This window comes from Trematomus bernacchii, unplaced genomic scaffold (genome assembly GCF_902827165.1).
Source record: "Trematomus bernacchii unplaced genomic scaffold, fTreBer1.1, whole genome shotgun sequence".
In the NCBI taxonomy this organism is placed as follows: domain Eukaryota; kingdom Metazoa; phylum Chordata; class Actinopteri; order Perciformes; family Nototheniidae; genus Trematomus; species Trematomus bernacchii.
Genome location: NW_022987821.1, coordinates 2,730,098 through 2,750,303, shown reverse-complemented (window position 1 = coordinate 2,750,303; position 20,206 = coordinate 2,730,098). Strand labels below are relative to the sequence as shown.

Here is a 20,206-nt window from a genome sequence, read left to right as displayed (position 1 = left end):
GGTGATGCAAACAAAGTTTGTGGAAAATATTAAAAGAAAACGACGTAGTATAGTTTGTTGAAAATGTGTGGAAAAAACAATATAGTATAGTATGTAGAAATGTTTCTATATTTTTACATGTCAAAGATTACTATACTATCTATATATAGATTACTATACTTCTGGGCTACAGGCTCTGATAATGTATACATTTCATACATTCATTATTTTTAAATATTTTCTGTTGCTTAAACATGTTTTGTCCATGGAAAAAATGTAAGAAAGAAAACGGCATAGTATGTCGAAAATGTGAGATAAACTGTTAGCTATTTTAAAAATCAGCATTCATATATAGCCTATAAATAAATGTTTACAATAAATATAAAGTAAACTAGGTGAGAATAAGACTATGACAACAATTATTTGCCATGGATAGCCCAACTTTAGCAGGCTCAATTCAATGTTAACAAACTAAATATGAAGATGGTTTATTCTGCCATGGCCCCCCCACAGGATGGTATGACCTGTAGACGCCCCGCCCCCTGCTGGCCAGAGACGCTACATAGGTAAGGTCAGCTGACTGATACGGATGACGCAATGGCAACAGCTCACAACAACTTCGCCAGCTCACGAGATGCACACGGAAGAATGACTGGAGGGAATAAACAGCGATAACTAGAGTTTCCTGTTATTTAAAAGGTCAGTCAATGGCCAAACGTCCACACAAACTTAACAAATAAGCAAATCAACACATAAGCGAAACAAATAAGCAAACAAACACATAAGCGAACAAATAAGCAAACAAACAAACACGTCCCCGCTGTGTTAGCTTACAGCTATGCTAACGCCGCTACAGTTGCTACAGTCCGGCCGAATAAACAAACCGCTCATTGTCAAATTCACCCGAGTCATGGTCACTTCGAAATAATAAAATACCATGACATTTCATACTTTTTTTTTAATGGACTGTGTGATATTTTCGCTACTGTAGTTGTCAGTGGATGAGCACTTCCGGTTTACAGGCTCTGATAATGTACACACATCACTTCATACATGATTCTCTACATTTTCTCTAGCTTAAACATGGTTTTTCGAGGTATTTAATCCATTTGTGTTGTATGTTTAGCAGCAGATATACTCTGTCTGCAGTGGTGTTAGGGTGCAGTTTTATTCATAGGCACATTGCCTATCTTGTAGCTATGATGTGTGTGTATAGCTCCACCTGGTGGTCACTAACTGCACATGCTATAAGTCTTTTCTGATATTTTCATTCTATAGTCAGTACGTACTATTCTGACTTCCTGGTGTCTTTTTCTTCTTTTCTCCCCACAGGACTGCGAGGACATTCATCTGACATCAATGAAGACGGTGGCTTCTTGTGTTTCTGAAGAACTTACGGTACTAAACTGTGACTATTTCTGATATTGTCGACATACGTCGACAATAACGTCGACTATGTCGTTTTTGTTCATTTTTTTGGACATACTATACTTTGTTCATTTTTTGCATTTTTATATATTATATATATTTTCATTCTACTAAACTGACGTCATGGTGTCTTTTTCTTCTTTTCCCGGAACACCGAGTGCAAGTACATCTGACATCAATGAAGACGGTGGCTTCTGGAGTTTCTGAAGAACTTACGGTACTATACTATGACCATTTCTGATATTTTAGACATACTATACTATGTCATTTCTTCTGATATTTTAGACATACTATACTGACTTCATGGTGTCTTTTTCTTCTTTTCTCTCCACAGGACTGCGAGGACAATCATCTGACATCGACGAAGACGGTGGCTTCTGGAGTTTCTGAAGAACTTACGGTACTATACTATGACTTTTATGATATTTTAGACATACTATACTATGTCGTTTTTTTCAAAATGTCTTCTGATATTACTATATTATACTTTTTCATTTTTTATTCACATTTTTCACCCTAATATATTAATAGTTTTTTTTCTAAAACTTCTATACTGTGTAGTTTTTACTGACATTTTCAATCTACTATACTGACTTCATGGTGTCTTTTTCTTCTTTTCTCCCCACAGGACTGCAAGGACATTCATCTGACATCAATGAAGACGGTGGCTTCTGGAGTTTCTGAAGAACTTACGGTACTATGCTATGACTATTTATGATATTTTAGACATACTGTACGATGTTTTCTTTTTGCATTTTTCCGGCATTGGTTAGGGTTAGGGTTATGACTTGCTATACATGCTATATTATGACTTTTCGGTCATCGTTATCGACATACTATACTATGCCTTGTGTCTACGCACTAAACCGTGCCTTATTTCCACATCAAATACGATGTTTTCTCCGACATTGGTTAGGGTTATGACTTTTTTGTCATTTTTTCAACATGCTATATTTTGACTTTTCTGTCATTTTTTACGAAATAAAATACCACGCCTGGTATCCACACACTATACCGTGCCTTATCATGGCATAAAATAATTAATTTTATTTTTTTCCAAAAAAATCGACATACTGTGTCGTTTCTAATTTTTTGAATTTTTTATAAATGCTATATTATTACTTTTCTGTCATCGTTATCGGCATTACTATACTACGCCTTGTGTCTACGCACTAAACCGTGCCTTATTTCCACATAAAATACGATGTTTTCATGGGTTAGGGTTAGCTATACTGACTTCATGGTGTCTTTTTCTTCTTCTCTTCCCACAGAGAGTGAAGACCCCCCCCCCATCATCGGCTGCCTATGTTGCTGAAAAACTTGTGGACGTTTTCAGCCTTGGGGAAATATAGCAGACTTAGCAGCCTTTGGGACGTATAGCAGACTTAACAGACTTAGCCAACTTGGGGCGGTGGCTGGGGTGCCGAGCGCCCCCCCCCCCAGCCACATCAGCCCCCCGACTTAGCAGACTTAGCAGGCTTAGCAGACTTAGCAGACTTAGCAGACTTACAGTAGCAGGCCTACAGACTTAGCAGACTATCGGCAGTGGCTGCAGGGCCAGTCTCACTGCCAGGAGTGCAGTGAGAGCCGGCAGCCACCTATCGGCCGCTTAGCAGACTTGGGGACGTTTAGCAGACTTAGCAGACTTAGCAGACTTAGCAGACTTGGGGACGTTTAGCAGACTTGGGGAAAAGGCTACACTGCTATGTATGAATTGTATGAATAAATGTGAATAAAAAAAAAGTTTATTAAAATACATTTATCTCCTTTGTTCATTTCCAGTTCCTAAGATAGTATCCTATTCACTACTCTCTTACTTCCTAACCCTCCTTTCTTCTATTCCCTTAATTAGCATCCTATTAACCAATTAACCCTATTAATGTATTCATGACCCCTTTATCCTTATCCTTATCTACTCTCTGCAACGTATAAGGCTCGAACCTGCAACCTCTGGCCTACCAACCACCCTTCTTATCTCCTTGAGCTATCAGACCTGATGACAGTTCTCTGCTTTTACTTGTATTTGACTTCTTCATCAAGGGAAAGACACATTCAAACTCTGCATGGCACAAGACTCAAACTCCTGGGATCTTTAAACTCAGTGGACCACCCGAGGTTTGAACTCACGTACTCTGGTCTCCAAGACGGGTTCTTATCACAGTGAGCCATCCGACCTGACACAGTTAGATGTTCAAGCACCTCTTATTTGACCTGAGACATTATTGTTTCGTAGAGCTTATGTGTTGTTCATTTGGGTTTGTGGACCTGAAAGATGACTGCACCTGAAGAGCCTTGAACCGACAACCTTCAGTCTCACAGGCAGTCTTCTAACGCTCTGAGCCATTTGACCTGACACAGTATGGGAAGGTTTTCAAGTGGTTTTGCCTTTTTATTTGGGATGATGGACTTTAAGAAACAATGCACCTCACAAGGATCGAACTAACAAACGTTAGGTTTCGGGGCAATGTTGTATCTCTCTGAGCCATTTGTTCTGGCTCTTGTCCTTTTCATTTTCTAATCTAATTCTTCACTTTGGTTGTTGCTTGTTGGCTTTCAAAAATCACTGCACCTTAAGAGGATCGAACTTAAGACTTTAGGGTTGCTGAGCGGTTGTGTATCTCTTTGAGCTATTTGATCTGAGCATCTGGTGTCTGGTTTGGTCAACTAACCAATACTTCACTTTGGTTGAAAGATTGCAAAATATCACTGCTCATAAACCCTAAGCCTAAACTTCAGCTTTCTACAATGGTCCTCTGTTTGAATCTGTTGTCTGTATTTCATGTACTGCTTCAGACTGAGGTTAGGACCGCCCACCTCATTAGCATACGGACACATAAATAAATAAATAAATGTATGTCGAGTAAATGTAGAAATATATCCGTATGCTAATGAGGTGGGCGGTCCAAACCTCAGAAGCAAGAGATTCGTGGCAAGTCATATCTGTTCATTCTGAGCCCTCTGCCAGAAATGATCACACACTCCTGTAACCAATCCTGCTTCAGACTGAGGTTAGGACCGCCCACCTCATTAGCATACGGACACATAAATAAATAAATAAATAAATGTATGTCGAGTAAATGTAGAAATATATGAAGGATATATAATAACGTGTGTTCTGTTTTATTTATTTATACATTGGTGTATTTATTTCCATATTTATTTATGCATTTATTTATTCTTTTATTTATTTATTTATACTTAAGTCATGTTCCGTCCTCCATAAAAATACAAAGCTCAAGAACAGGAACCAGATTACATTTAGAAATAACAGTTATAAAAATAGCTTTTTGTTACGTGGGTAATAATGGACACATTAAAGAAGGAGAGCCAAAGCTTGCATGGAGTGATGACCTTTTATTTGAGGAGGATAGTGCTGACAAACATTCATATTAAAGTGAGGTGGCTTTACAGAAGAGATGCTGTGAGGCTCGACACTTTGGTACATTCTGGTAAGACAAACTGAGGGAAATATATAACTATGTTCATAATGTGAATGGATATAATATTAGTTTGTACATTCAAGTGTGAACAAAGGTCCCAAGCTGGATCATAGCTCCTTCTATTAAATATCAGGGTCATTTCCTATGAAAACATTCCCATGTTGAAATCAGATGACCTAGTTGTTTTTGACACCTCCCTCTAGAATAACTATCTTTTGCTCTGATCTGGTTGTGTGGGGCAGAAGCAGATCTTTAATCATGGGGAGATTACAAATAAAATAATGCAATTATCAACTGCACAATTAATTGAAATGTATAAAAAATGATAATGATTTTATCCGGAATAGGGTCTTGTGGCGCTGCAGAGAAGTCCCAGTGTTCTACAGACTAAATAAAAAATCCTGTTTGGGAGTGTCCTCTTTAAAAACACACCATGATCATTTTTAATATATCTTTCAGTTATATAACAAATCAGAGTAAATGGATATGCTTACCTACTAGGTCATTTAAAACATTGCAAATAAGTGTTAACCCTTTTTTTGAATCTGGTACAAAATCACAAACAACACTACCTCATAAAGTGAGTTACATTCAAATCACAGAACATTAGAAAATCTCATTTCTTCTTGTCGATGAAAAAACTGTAACAATTCCATTCCTGCACTGGAAAGGGAGCAGAAGAGCCTCTCAGGGAAATCGCTCAAAGATTACCAAAAGCCATACGAGAAAGGGGAGTGCAGAGTGAACGGGCCACAGGGTCGGACCCCCGAGACCACCAGAGGCTGCAGCTCTAGCAGTGAAGGCAGTGTTCGCTTCTTCTTCCTAAAGTGATACAAACAAACCCCCCAGGTCGGGCTCCGATTGGTAGAACCCTGAAAGTAAAAGTTCTGGTCCCAAAGGCAGTGATTCTTCATTCCTCACATCACACAGGTGTGTCACTAAGTTAAATACGTGCAACAAAAAGGTCCTTCGAGTGCAGCTTTATCAAATATAGCCCGTCGTGACAGGAAAGGGGCTTTAATCCAGCTTCTTCTTCTCTACCAGCAGCAGGCCTTGGGAGGGGGTTCTTGGTCGCACCAGGGTCTCATTCCAGTCCGAAGGTGCTGGTCTCCTCCACGGCCGTCAGCATCTTCTCGTACAGCATGGAGAAGGAGGGGTAGGGGGGCAGGTCCAGGCGGTTGAAGCAGGTGTGAGCTCTGCAGAGGGGGGGGGTAGAGTTAGAACGATGTCATTCAAAGGATCAGTTTATTATTGAACGTCTGTATAATCAATATAACATTTTAGCCACTGTGAAGCTCATGTTGAAGTGGCTTTACCCTTCTGAACACACCTCAATCTAATTGTATTCATTATAGCCCAATATCACACCAAGGTATTGTTTTATCAAATGAAATATACCCTTAAAGGTGGGGTAGGTACGTTTGAGAAACCGGCTCGAGATACACTTTTTGTTATATTCCATGGAATGCTCTTAACATCCCGATAGCAATGAATATCTGAAGTGCTTTGACACAAAATCCATAAAAAAATTTAATCTGTGGAAGCCGTAATACTGTAAAAAGCACGACCAATCATTTTAGCCGGCCCGGCTAAAATAACTGGATGGCCTACCTGCCTGTCAGCCTTCCATCTGTGCACAAACTTATCTCGTGCCCTCATTGGTCATGTGTGCGTTCGTGTGTGTTGGAGGAGGGGCTCTGTAAGGAAGTGGCAGATTTTTTCCGGCTGTGTATTTTCAAATTTTAGCGCACTCGAGTTGGTTTCTCCAAAATGACCTACCCTACCTTTAAGCAAACAAGTAGGGTGTGGAACTGTGACTGCTATTTTTACCTTAGCACTTCAATTTGAGCCAACTAATGACTTATATTGTGTTATAATAGTAACAAAAGAAGAGAATACTTTCAAAATGAACGCTGGTTTATCTCACTAAATGAATGTTGATTTAAACATTTGTGTTTTATTAATGTATGGGATTTTCTAAAGAGTTCCATACTAAGGCTATACAACCATGTCTCCATTCCTTGGTATTTTACTTATTTAAACCTAAAGAAGAACTAGGCATTGTCATGCCACTTGCATCACTTTTTGCCACCGAACAGTCTACCTTCCTGAGGCTAAAAACGATGTGAAATCAGAACTTATTTAAGTTAAAATGTCCAGAAGCAGACCATGCTGAGCTTCCTACCTGGGCAGTGCGCTGACCTTCCCCCACTTCTCCACACAGAACCTGCGGGGCCCGTTGCTGCCTCGCAGGGCGGCGAAGCCCTCGTAAGGAATACTGGACGTCCCCGTCACAAACTGGAGAGGGGGGGGGGGGGGGGACAGAAAGAGAGGGAGAAGATGGGGTTCGAACTGTTGTGCTTTACCTCAAAGTTGAAGAAATATCACAACACACACACACACACACTCTCACACACACGTACCTGCAGGAGCCGTAGTCTCTGTTCATTATTGAACCTCTCCACCGCTGCCCAGAACCACCGGATCACAATATGGTTGTCATGGTAACCTAGACATAAAACATCATATCAAATCATCAAGAAGCCTGTAATCGGATCCCTCGAAAAGCATGAAATAGCCGTGCCTTTATTTCCTATTTACAATAGAGGAATAATAATAAAAGCAAAAGATATTGGGTTGCAGTAAAGTAAATAAAACAGCATTTAAAGAATCTAGTCTGTTTTTCTTCCTCACCTCCTCTGTACTCCGTGTTGCTCCTCCAGTCTGATAAATCGATCTCCGCTGTGCCGGCGATCACCAGCTCCAGCTCCCTGGCATCGAACACTGACACCAGCCTGGAGTCCACCACCTGGAACACAACATGAAGAGCCTCTGAGGATCCCATTTGCTACTGTACCGGTTTATACTTCTTACATATCAGATGGTTTCATGAAACAGATGCACTTTGATCAGAATATGAACTGTACATAGATCGATGCAGAAAAAGCTGAAGTACCTCGTAGAAGCCTCTGACCAGGCTGTCGGTCTGCTGCACCACCCCTCTCTCTATCCTCCACTTCACCATCCGCTCGATGTATTCCTTTTTGTTCTTCTCCGACACTGGGATGTCTGCTCCTCCGGGCCTCAGCTCCCTCTCTGTGATCTACGCACACACACACACACAGGAAATCAAACAAACTGAATCCACATTTGTCATCGCTTCTTTTGTCAAGACACATCACAATTAAATACAAAGAAAGCTCACTCACACCGATGCACACCATTAAGAAGAAACACACACACACACACACACACACACACACACACACACACACACACACACACACACACACACACACACACACACACACACACACACACACACACACACACACACACACACACACACACACCACACACACACACACACACACACACACACACACACACACACACACACACACACACACACACACACACACACACACACACACACACACACACACACACCACACACACACACACACACACACACACACACACACACACACACACACACACACACACACACCTGTCCGAAGACCTCCTCATTGACGGTGAAGGTGAGGTCCAGCATGTCCTCGATGTCGTTGTCCTTCATCCACTGCAGGGACTGATGGAACTCCTCGTCCAGGTACTCCAGGTCACTCAGCTCACAGGGGCTGGGGGGGGGGGGGGCAGGGGAGTGAGTGTGGGAACGTGTGTGTGTGTGTGGCCGAGGGGGAGCAGCACATGTGTGGAAGAATACTCCAATATTCAACATTTTAAACACGTCAACAGAAATATATAGAAACATTGAATACATGTGTATTTGTGCATGTACACACACACTGTACGTACATGCGCAGTAGGCCTTTGTAGAAGGGTCTGGTGAAGAAGGCGTCCAGCAGGTACTGATGGATCAGAGCCAAGCCCAGAATACGACCACTGAACCGGAACCTGAAACACACACACACACACACACACATTAGATCCTCTGTGCGCTTCATTGTCTGTTGAATAAAGCTGGTAGTAGAAGCTCACCATTCGTGGTGATTGTCTACGAAGGCGGACATGGGGCTGATCTGCACGGTGTAGGTGTCATTGGCCGAGTACTCAAACAGACCATAATAAGGGTTGAACAGCTCCCTGGAAACCAGGAAGAAGAACTCTCTGGAAGGCCCGCTGTAGTCCAACCTGCAAAACACACATTTAGATACCAATAGTTACTGCATTGCTGTACACATTACAATCCAAGTTATGATGATAACTCAAAGTATTCTGATTCTGATGGATATACTTATTTACATTCCACCTGTGTGGGTTTCATGCTTATTCCTTCCCTCCCACCTACTCACCCCTCCTCCCCCACAAAGCTGACGTAGAGCTTGCTGCGCTGCAGGTCTTTCCGGGAGTAGCACATGATCTGATTGAAGGCATCCTCCAGCAGGTGGTCCCGGCGGATGATCAACCTGAGACAGGGACAGAAGGCAGGTGAGCGGACAGACACACAGAGACACAGAGGAGATGCTTTTCTCCGACAGATGTGAATCCCTTACTTGAGCTTCCCTGGTCCCTGACCGTAGCCTTTGGTTTCCAGTTTCCTGTAGAAGTTGCGCAGTTTGGCCTCAAAGTCTCTCTTGTACGGGGCTGGGGCTCTGGCATTGGCTCTCTGAGTCCCTACAGGCAGAGAGGAGGGGGGGGGGGGGGGGGACATGTACTCCTTCAGGGCCCGTGTCCACAGCTGGTATTACTGGATATCAATGCAGGTCTGAAGGCAGCTACTGTAGGTTCTAATAACTTCTGCCTACAAGGTGTTGGCCTTAATGCAATAAGATGCCATGTCTGTGTCTCTTACCAGGAGAGTTCTGCGGGGAGGAGACGGGAGACCCCCGGGGGGCCTGGCAGTAGCTCGGGTGCAGTAAGGCGTGAGGCGGTACGTAGCACATCACTTCATCTTCAAACAGACTGCAGAAGAGAGAGAGGAGAGACTGAGGTAACTGAACACATTCAATAGAATTGTTGAAAGGCAGGAAGTGCATTAGGAGGAAGTGAAGAAGAAGAGTGATACACAGATAATACAATAAGACGAGTAAATGCAGCTGTTACCTTAACAGCATGACAAGGTCAGCGTCACCTGACAGCCGGGCCAATCCTGAGCCTCCGTCAGTGCGGATCAGCTGCACCTTCTCCCTGTCGTCATAGCAACATTACAATGAAACAGATGCTGCTGACTGTAACTGTGATTTTGAATACAGGACTCGTAACAGGTTTTTTACCCATCAGACAAATGTGTGAATCTGAGTGTGTGTGTGTGTGTGTGTGTGTACCTGAGTGAATGGTTCCGGTTGAACTCAGGTTGTCTCTCCTGTAAAATCTCGAAGATGTTTGGTTGTCGAAGAAACGCCACAATTTTGTCGTTGTAAGCTGGAAGAAAAGCAGAGACATTTGTGTCGGTCATATTTGACTCATTTCTGAAAAGCAGACGGGTTGTGTGTGTTGGTACTGACCCACTGGCACCACGTCCTGACTCTGCCCCCTGTTGGTGGAGCTGAAGGTGCTTGAAGGTCGCGGCAGGACCGGGGGGCCGGCGTGACGAGGGTCTTCACCAACCTTCAGAGAGGACAATTATTTTAATGTACGGCTTAGTTGAATACTGGATCCTGATTGGTCCATTTCCACATTTGAATGTCTGTTATTACTCTAGAGAAGACTGCTGCTAGGTATAACGTTGATCATAGGACGTTGATAGATGTATTTAGTAAGCCGTCCTTAAAGTGGGATAATGTGCAGTTAGCTGGTCAATATTACACTGCACATTTAAAACATCAGTCTACTTTAAGTTATTTGGGATGACACACAGGTGCTTCAGGTATGTAGCTGACGTACCAGTCGCCGGGGGCTGACCTCCCCGGCGCTGTGGCTGCGTTGGCGGGTCAGGTGTTGGCGGTGAGCCAGGACGCTGGGGGGTCGGGTGCTCTGCAGGGGCAGCCGGGGGTCGATGAAGCTGGTGGCGCGGCAGTTATGATCCACAAAGAAAGGCTGCGTGTATACACAACACAAGAAATGTCAAGTATTACATTACATGTCATTTGTTAGACGCTTTTATCCAGCACACTACCCACTGAGCCACAGCCTCCCCAAGTATTTCTTCACATATTTTAAAACATCAGCTCAGGGTAGACAGCTTAAATGAACTCTAGATATATTCAGGATGGAGGTTTCAAATGTAACATAATGCTAAGGACTTTGGGTGCGCCCCCACCTTGCCGGTGTGGTCGTGCTTCATCTCCCAGCCTCGGGGCAGCTCCAGCTGTTTGTTGGCCATCATGTTGAGGAAGGCCACCAGGTCTCTGTTGTGCTGGTAGCGCTCAAAGTGGTGAGCATCCCTCCGCACCTTACTGATCATGTGCTTCAGACACGTGTTGGTGGTGAACATACGGTAGGCACTCTGAGCAAACAAGGGAAGCAGGAGAGGAGAGGAAGGAGAGAGGAAACGTGGAGTTAAGTGAAGTGGAACCACTGGGATATTATATCATCTATATCAATTCACCAATTTGAGAAGTAGTGTAATGAGTAAAAGCTAAATGTGTGTGGGGCAACCATCCAACCCTTTCCAGAAATGAATGTAGTTTTGGCAAATAGTGAATTATCTACGTCAGTGCGACCTATAATATGGAGGTAAGGGCAAAGAGAGACTGATCTTTGGAAAGAATAAAGCGATAGAAGAAGAAAAAGAGTCCGTACAGGGTTGGAATGAAGCACAGTGAAGAAGTCGGGGCTGGTGAGGAACTTGGCGCTGGGGGACTGGAGCAGCAGGCTGAGGCGGGACCTGGAGCTGGACTGAGCCACAACGCTGTCCCTGCGGAGTTCTGACACACACACACACACACACAACGTATCAGTATCTAATCATGCTTTACACATGGACCAGAATGCAGTGCATCGACAGGATCACCTGGGATGGACGGCTGCATGTCGGTCTCATCTGGAGGCAGCTCATTGGCTGGCGGTTCCTCTGGTCTGCCGTCATTGGTTATTGTCCTGCGTATACTCTGATACCTGCAGAAGTGTTGAGTTAATTACCATAGTGACACGTGTGTGTGTGTGTGTGTGTGTGTGTGTGTGTGTGTGTGTGTGTGTGTGTTGACCTGCGGTTGAGCTGCTCCATCTGCTGTATGGAGCTGGACCTCTGGAGGGTCTGTGGGGGGGGCGGAGCGGTGGGACGCTGCCATGTGGTGGTTCTGTTCACGTGGTCCACGTAGAAGATCCGACCGTGGCTGTCGATACGAGCCTCCCAGTCTGGCACACACACACACACACACACACACACACACACACACACACACACACACACACACACACACACACACACACACACACACACACACACACACACACACACACACACACACACACACACACACACACACACACACACACACACACACACACACACACACACACACACACACACACACACACACACACACACACACACACACACACACACACACACACACACACACACACACACACACACACACACACACACACACACATTGACAGAAGTGAGAACACATTCTGCAGAGTAGCTTTTGTGCATATGATAATAATAAAGCCTTTGAGTCTTTCTCTCTGAAAGTCATAATTACACCATATTTTGAGGTATGACAAAATAAAGAACGTTTTTACTGAGGACGTGGAGGTGAATCTCTAACTTATTTAATGCTTAGTGTCAGTTTAAGTGATTGTTTTCTATAGTAAATCATACAGAATACATGATAAGCATCAAGAAGCAGTTCATTTAGAATAAATCACACACACACACACACACTCACTAGGTGGTAGTGGCTCGTCCACTCTCTGGTAACGACTGATGTCATGGCGCACAGATGGCAGAGAGCGAACAGACTGGTGGCCATTGACCTGAGCTGTGGCACCTACACACGCACACGCACGCGCACGCGCACGCGCACACACACACACACACACACACACACACACACACACACACACACACACACACACACACACACACACACACACACACACACACACACACACACACACACACACACACACACACAGAAAACATGATGGAAAGTGCTCCAGTTTTATATTATTAATCCCTGATCCTATGACACGAAAGCTGTGGTCCACATTTTGGATGGGGATGTTCCTCTTATTACTAATTTCGGTACAGCATATGATTAATTTGGTCATGGGATTAATTTGTTTTAATATGCCACTTTCAAATGTGAACAATTCTGTCAAATAAAGGTCGTGTGTGGAGAAGTGTTGCTATAAAAACGGTTGTATATAAAATGACTTCTCTGTTAAGCATCTCACCCGTCTCCCCCTCCACCCCCACTTCCTGGGTTTGGACCGGGCCTGCACAGGCCTGCAGGGACTGCCTCCTCGTCCACACCTCCTCCTCCTCCTGCTGCTCCCGGCTGCTCCTGCTACTGGCCCTCGCTCCTGTAAACAACAACATTTTTAATGTGTGAATGAACTGTAATGTGGGAGATTTAAAGTCATTCAAACCGTTAGACACATTTCATATGACATATAGTATTGTAATCATTGTATTTTAAACAACCACCTACCAACTTCTGATGTCGCTCCTGCCTGGTCAGCTGTGCTGCGGTTTGCAGGAGCAGCTGCTACCGGAGCGTTGGCCTCGCTGCTCGATGACTCCCCCTCCTCCTCCGCCTTTGGAGCCACTTCGTTCCTTGTGTCCACCACCTCCTGAGGACAATAGAACAAGAGATTTAAAACCTGCCAGTTTGCTATTCTGTCTCAAAACTGGTGGATCAAGCTCTCAATTGATATCAGGACAGCCAATCATATACGCATCAGTTTGGTTTATTTGAAGCTAATGTGTGCCAGTTGAAATAAAAGCTACATTTGATGTAATGAAGAGATTTTGAAGTTAGTAAGTTAGTCAACAAACTACAGCTGCTCACCTGAATGGGGGAAAGTGGACCAAGTGAGGGGGTGCAGGGCAGATCACCCATCCTGCTGCTCTGCTCCTGACAGGTACACTCCCCCAGAGCCCCCCCCGGCCCTGCTGCTGCTGCTGCCTCCGCCCCTGCTGCCTGAGATGAGCTGGGAGCTGAGGAACTGTCTGCAGCTGACGGTCCAGCAGCTGTTGCTCCGGCCTCAGTTTGGACGGCCCCCTCTGCAGCTCCAGTGAGGGTCTCTGCGTTTGGACTCTGGTTCTCCTGAGACTCAGAGGATGTCTTTGATGAGTCTGTGTTCTGCAGCGTCCTCGCCTCCTGCTGCCCTGCCTCCTCATCCTCGTCTGAGTCTATGTGCAGCATGGCGTTGAGCCGCGTGTCCGTGGGAAAGCTGGAGCGCAGTTTGGGCGAAGGCCCCGCTGGGGGCCGCTCCCCTGGACTCGTGGGGGCCTCGATGGCGTCCAGGTAGTCGTTGAGCGACACCTGCCGGTGGGTGTGACCTCCCGCTGCCAGGGCGAGCAGATCCTCCTCTCCCATCTGCCCAGGGTCCCGCCACACGCTGTCATCGCCATAGCAATAAGCGCCATTGACTAACAGGGAGTCCTCATCGGGGCCGGTGGGAGAAGGTCTGTATACGCGTGGGGAGGAGGACAGGTGGGGGAAGTCTTCGTCGTCTGAGGGACTCCCAGGGTCCCCGTTAACTGCGCCGCCTAGGAGGGTCCCCACTATGTCAGGAGAGGCTTCTAACAGAGAGAGGGGGGGGGGGGGGGAAAGATTCAGAAAACGGCATATGTCATTTTGTAGAAAATGAATACAGAGAGAATCACAGCGACTTTGTCGATGCTTTAGCTACGTTTCTGGAAATTGTCGGACTTCATGCCAATTCAGATATCATTTATAATAAAGTTAAAAACCCTCTGGTTTCTCTTACCAGTTTTCATGCATTTCTTTATTTCAACAATACATGCAAATTTGTTTTTATCCCCGCCAAAATACAAGTACATACTGGTATTTGAAACTTGAGGACTTGTTTATAGTTACATGTATGTGATTCTCATATACATTCCCAACAAAAAGTATAATGTACAAACACACACACACACACACACACCTTCATGTCCAATAGAGGTGATGTCCACTCTGAACACGAGCTGCCCGCTCACATGGTCCGTAGGTAGACGCCGACACAGGCTGTAGCTGACTGCCTGATCACTGCACACACACACACACACACACACATAGGATTTCAATACTAAGGATACATTATCAGAAGTTCCCAGAAACACCAAATTCAGGCATACAAGCAATTGTGTGCACCCACTACATATACCTAACATTTCTGAAATATAATATGCATCTACATTTAAAAAGGGCCTACAAACGGTCCCCCTGTGCACACACTATACATCACAATTCACTAAAGTACATGATGTCCTCAGTCGCTAATCAATATCAGATCAATGTCTGAACGATGAGCTGATTAGGACTCATTGATCGGTATTGACTCAAGTTTGTAGAGTCACTGTGGTTAAGTGCTGAAGGTCACATTACTGCTTTCTGTCTGAGTGCACATTCAAAAAAGCAAGAGGTGCTATGGCTATGGCTATGTATGTGTGTGTGTGTGTGTGTGTGTGTGTGTGTGTGTGTGTGTGTGTGTGTGTGTGTGTGTGTGTGTGTGTGTGTGTGTGTGTGTGTGTGTGTGTGTGTGTGTACTTACTCCAATGCCGGCCCCTCCAGAAGTCTCTGCACAGGGAGGATCAGCTGACCCAGAAAGCGCTTGATGATTGGCCGGCTTTTGGCAAACTTATCCTTCACCTCGATCTCCAACACGTCCGTCATCAGCGCCACAAAGGTGTACTTCTACAGAGATAAATTGGATTTAAATGTTATTAAATGTTATTATATTGGGTTAGTTCCATCTCTGCTTTTGTCCCTTAACTGCTGAAATTGTGGAAGTATTCCCTATTCTGAATATTTGCTACTCTAGGGACACCTCATTGTGCATTCACACTAATTGAAACACTTTCGGATGCCTTGGATTCGTCGGTGTGTGTGTTTGCGCTGACCTCTACGTGCCACTCAGGGTTGGTGGTGTTGGCGATGATGGAGGAGCGTCTCTCCTGGCCGTGGTGGGTGAACTTGGGGAGGCCGCTCCTCTTCCCAGGCTGGATGGACATCTTCAGGTAGGGGTCGGGGTTGAAGAACATGCCCTTCTTCAGACCCACCGCCCGGATGTCTATAGTGGAAACCACGTTAATAAGAATGGACGTTTATTTAACTACACCACAATTGAACAGAATCACTCCTCGCACCTGATAGGGTGAAGCTGACTAGTTTCCGACAGTGCTCAACGCCTGATTGGTCCTCCACTTGGCCTTCACCTCCCACCTGATGAGGAAACCAATAGGAGAGCAGTATGAGTGGATTACTTTTGACTACTTTAAGTGATTTATTAGGGAGAAAAATACATGAGAGTTTGATGAAAAGCTAAAAGAAGGAACATGAGAGAAGGAAAGGAATAACGGAGAGTTCAACATAACGGCTTTAAACTTTACTGACTCAACTGGAGCAAGCGTCACTTCATCTCAGTTTCTTCTGCCTCCCTGCATTCTCTATTTTTGTTTCTATGTTTGCTAAGAGGAGCCCAACATGTTATGCAATTCAATCTAGGTGTTAAGGGGCTGCAGTGAAGAGGACTTTCTTCGTAGACCACACATGTCCTGAACTGAACCCTATTAATAGCCTTCATTTTAAAACATTTGTATATACCGGTAGTAGGCAGTGGAAAATGCTTAATGCCTCATACGCACAGGCCTTATCTATATGGAGCAAGAGTCTCCAGTAATACCATTAGCTCTTTAAGGCTGTTCTTGTTCTGAAATATGCTCACTGATCATCTGGAATCCGATTAGGCAGCAGGATTGAGCATGTGAGAGAAATTCCAATGCACAGAAAAACTGGGAGAACAGTTGTCAAGGAAGGAACATGAGAAAGAAAGGAGTAGAGAGAGAAAATAGGAGGAAAGATTGGGTAACGTACCGGCACTCCAGGGTTCTTGACAGTGATGCAAGGTGTTGTTGCTCTTAACGCTCCACTTACACCATGATAGTACTTAAAGCAGATCTTAGTCTCCGCTGTGGGGAGAACACGTAAAAAAATATTACACCATCAGGATATCACCGGGATTTTTCTCTCAGACTTGACTCAATTCTTCCATGTCCGATGGAGAAGCAATAGAGTGGTCCACCTATTTTGACCTGATAGGTGGGTCGGACTACAAAACTACATCATCTCTGCCCCACTCTGTACATACTATAAAAGAGTCTTCACATGTAAAGTGGGGTTAACTTAGAAAAAAAACACCACTCACTCTCCGTGAAGTTGGGTTCCGTCTCCAGTCTCCACACTATCTGTCCTCTCTGGGTTCCGTTCACTCCACGATTTTTTGAGTCCCAAACATTGGCCACGCACGTCTCATCTGTGAAACACACACACATTTACATTCAGAAGCTGTAAGACATTTGGCAAGGTCACAAAAAGCAACGCTCGACTTAAATGTGGAGGAGTGGTGGTTTCTTTAATGTCCCGAGGCAGACGTAAAAAGGAAATACTCAGTCAAAGTAATTTAAAATTGTACTCAAATACAGTAAATGTACTTTACTATGCTCCACCTCAGGCCACCACTCAATTTATGCTGTCACTGAATGTCTTTCCTGTATTTCTTTCATGTTTCTGTGTATTTTAAATGAGGTAAGGAAGCGTGTTGGTGTTAGTTATTCCAGAGGGAGACCCTGCCCTCGGGTCATAAAGCACATCTGTGCCTGTTGAGCCATCAAACATTTATGTGTGCGTCCCGTGACAAATGGCCCGTGTCCTAAAGGATCAATGCTGATGTCTGTCAGCTTCACACACCCTCTGTCACACCAGGTCATTGTCAATCAATCCTCAGCCTTTGTATGTGACAGTGGATAAGCATTCCTCACACACACACACACACCTATTTGACCTGATAACCCTGCAATCATCCAGACCTTACAGTCAGAGATGCGACACACACACACACACACACACACACACACACACACACACACACACACACACACACACACACACACACACACACACACACACACACACACACACACACACACACACACACACACACACACACACACACACACACACACACACACACACACACACACACACACACACACACACACACACACACACACACACACACACACACACACACACACACACACACACACACACACACACACAGGTCAGAGAGCAGGGTTAGATGGAGCTCAGGGTTCCAGGGAGGCACGGCCGACAGTCAGGCTGGAAACAGAGCTCATCCCTGGGGAGAAACACCCCCTGAAATCCTCCTGCATGGGTCAATACCATCTGCAGAGAGATAGATCACCTTTCACCGGCTCTCTCTGCCTCCAGTAAAGGATTTCCCACTCTCTCTCTTTCACACACACACACTTGGTCACCTGTGGTTTGAGATGATATAAGGCTTTGTGTGTGTTATTGGCAGCTCTTTCACACCTGAGCCTGAGAACTGCTGGGCATCACATCACAGACCAACCGTTAGCAGAGAACGGCTTTTAGCTCACAATAATCTCATGCTACATTATCAGATTAAGACAATAGTAGCCAGTGGGAAAACATATATGGATCAATGCTATAAGGAAGAGTAATAAAAAACACTTGCATGTCTAATTGGCTGTATAACCTGTGCAATATTCAACTGTGCAATACTAACTTGATTATTACACTTGGGTATAGCATGTACATATTGCGATTATATATAATTATGTTATAATAACTACTAGGTGGGGAGGTGTGTTTGAGTTTCTCACCGATGTGGTACAGGCCGATCCAGTCGGTGGCGTCCACTTCCTCCTTGATGTCCCAGGAGATCACCATGTGGGTGTGGCCTAGAGTCAGCTGGTACGTTGACGCCGTGAGCGATGAGCGGCTGTCTGATGTCACCAGGTCTGTGTCGCTATTGGCCCGCTGGAGCCCCACCGTCGGCGTTTCTGATTGGCTCCCTGGGGAAATATCGGAGGGGGAGGAGGACGCAGATTCTTCGACTGCGCCCGTCGAAGACAGACCCTGGAGGTTGTCCGGACCAATGGTGTACGGTCGGATGTGCGGGGTGCGCCGACGCACCGCCAGCAGGTGCTCCCGGGCGCTGCTGTTGCCAGGCGATGAAGGCGGGGGAGAGGAGGAGGCAGTGGCAGCCATCGCCATGGCTCCCTCAGAAGAGTGGCCGGAGAAGGGAGGAGAGGATTGGTGGTGGTGGTGATGGTGGTGGGGCTGGGGGTGAGGATGGCGGTGGTGATGATGATGATGGTGGTGGCGGGGGGAGGAAGGGGCAGAGGAGTGAGAGGGTGAGGGGGAGGATGATCGGGGGCAGGGGCGGAGGACAACGGTTGCTAGAGAGGGCCGAATGGTGGAGGTCAGGTGGGTGAGCCAATAAGAGAAAACAGGAAGTCAGGGAGGACGAGAGACAGGAAGTAGACACTTTAGCTTAAAAGTGCACCACTAGTCCAAACTGAAGTCGCTGGAGAGATGAAGAGAAGAAGAACTGAAAAAAGATGGAGGGATAGAGGTACCGAAGGGCGATCACAAGAGAAGTATGCTGTCAAAAGCAACTTAAAAAAGAGGGTTCTGAATTCCTTGATGTACATTTCATTGGCCCTGCTGGCATTCCATTGGGCAAGGCACTTCAGAGTTCATCATTCAAGGTCTCATGAAGCAATATGAACCATAGTTTGTCTTCTGTCTTTGATCAGTCATGAATATTAAGTTTCCACCTGGAAGTCCTAACACCCTAGGACACCTGTCCAAAGTCCTGCTCTAGGACGATATAGTTCTTGGTGAATAATCCAGCTACCCATGATGAAGGACAGTGGTAGAAGTGGGAAAATATGGATGTATTGCGATCCAGGGAATTCTTCTGCTGGTCTGTCCACAGGGAGGAGAGGGGAAGGTGAAGACCTATAGGATAAAGAGAGGAAGAAAGAGTTAGAAAGCTGGTCGGGGAAAGAGGAGGACAAAGGGGACAGCAGCTACAACACAGATTAAGGTATTTTGCACTTCCTGGTTCATATAAATCCATATCTGCTCAACCCTTTAAAATATAACCCACACACACTTTGGTTTCCATAATGAGGGTGTTTACGTCCAAATCAGTCGCGTCATCCAATGCTTTCCTCCCTTCTATTGTTTGCCATAAGACTGGATGAATGGATGTGCACCATCCCCCGAAGCTTCAAAATGAAGCAACATGCTGCTGATAGAGAGATGATGTATGGGAGGTAGAACTCAATTAACCATCGAAGAAGAAGAGAAGACACAGGGTATATTATGGAATATTTGAAATGCCTAAATGTTGGCCACTTGGGGGCAGAGCAACATGAC

General features: G+C 45.1%; 1 protein-coding gene across 2 annotated transcripts; it reads right to left on the bottom strand.

The window, feature by feature from the left end:
* Positions 1–4,746: 4,746 nt before the first annotated feature.
* hecw2b (HECT, C2 and WW domain containing E3 ubiquitin protein ligase 2b) lies at positions 4,747–19,779 on the bottom strand. Of its 2 annotated transcripts, XM_034151109.1 has the most exons (30): positions 18,640–19,779; positions 17,139–17,246; positions 16,808–16,902; positions 16,081–16,156; positions 15,835–16,004; positions 15,486–15,628; positions 14,880–14,980; positions 13,775–14,511; positions 13,415–13,556; positions 13,158–13,286; positions 12,647–12,748; positions 11,957–12,107; positions 11,764–11,867; positions 11,553–11,677; positions 11,071–11,256; positions 10,695–10,847; positions 10,316–10,418; positions 10,136–10,232; positions 9,915–9,998; positions 9,664–9,773; positions 9,365–9,485; positions 9,164–9,277; positions 8,850–9,002; positions 8,667–8,765; positions 8,359–8,488; positions 7,804–7,950; positions 7,542–7,656; positions 7,271–7,356; positions 7,033–7,145; positions 4,747–6,043 (listed from the first exon to the last, which is right to left on the bottom strand). In XM_034151109.1, the coding sequence occupies exons 1-30, from the start codon at positions 19,031–19,033 to the stop codon at positions 5,932–5,934; spliced, it is 4,500 nt and encodes a 1,499-aa protein (XP_034007000.1). In that variant the 5' UTR covers positions 19,034–19,779; the 3' UTR covers positions 4,747–5,931. The 2 variants fall into 2 exon arrangements, with proteins under 2 accessions (XP_034007000.1, XP_034007001.1); XM_034151110.1 differs by lacking the exon at positions 12,647–12,748.
* Between the last annotated feature and the right edge of the window lie 427 nt (positions 19,780–20,206).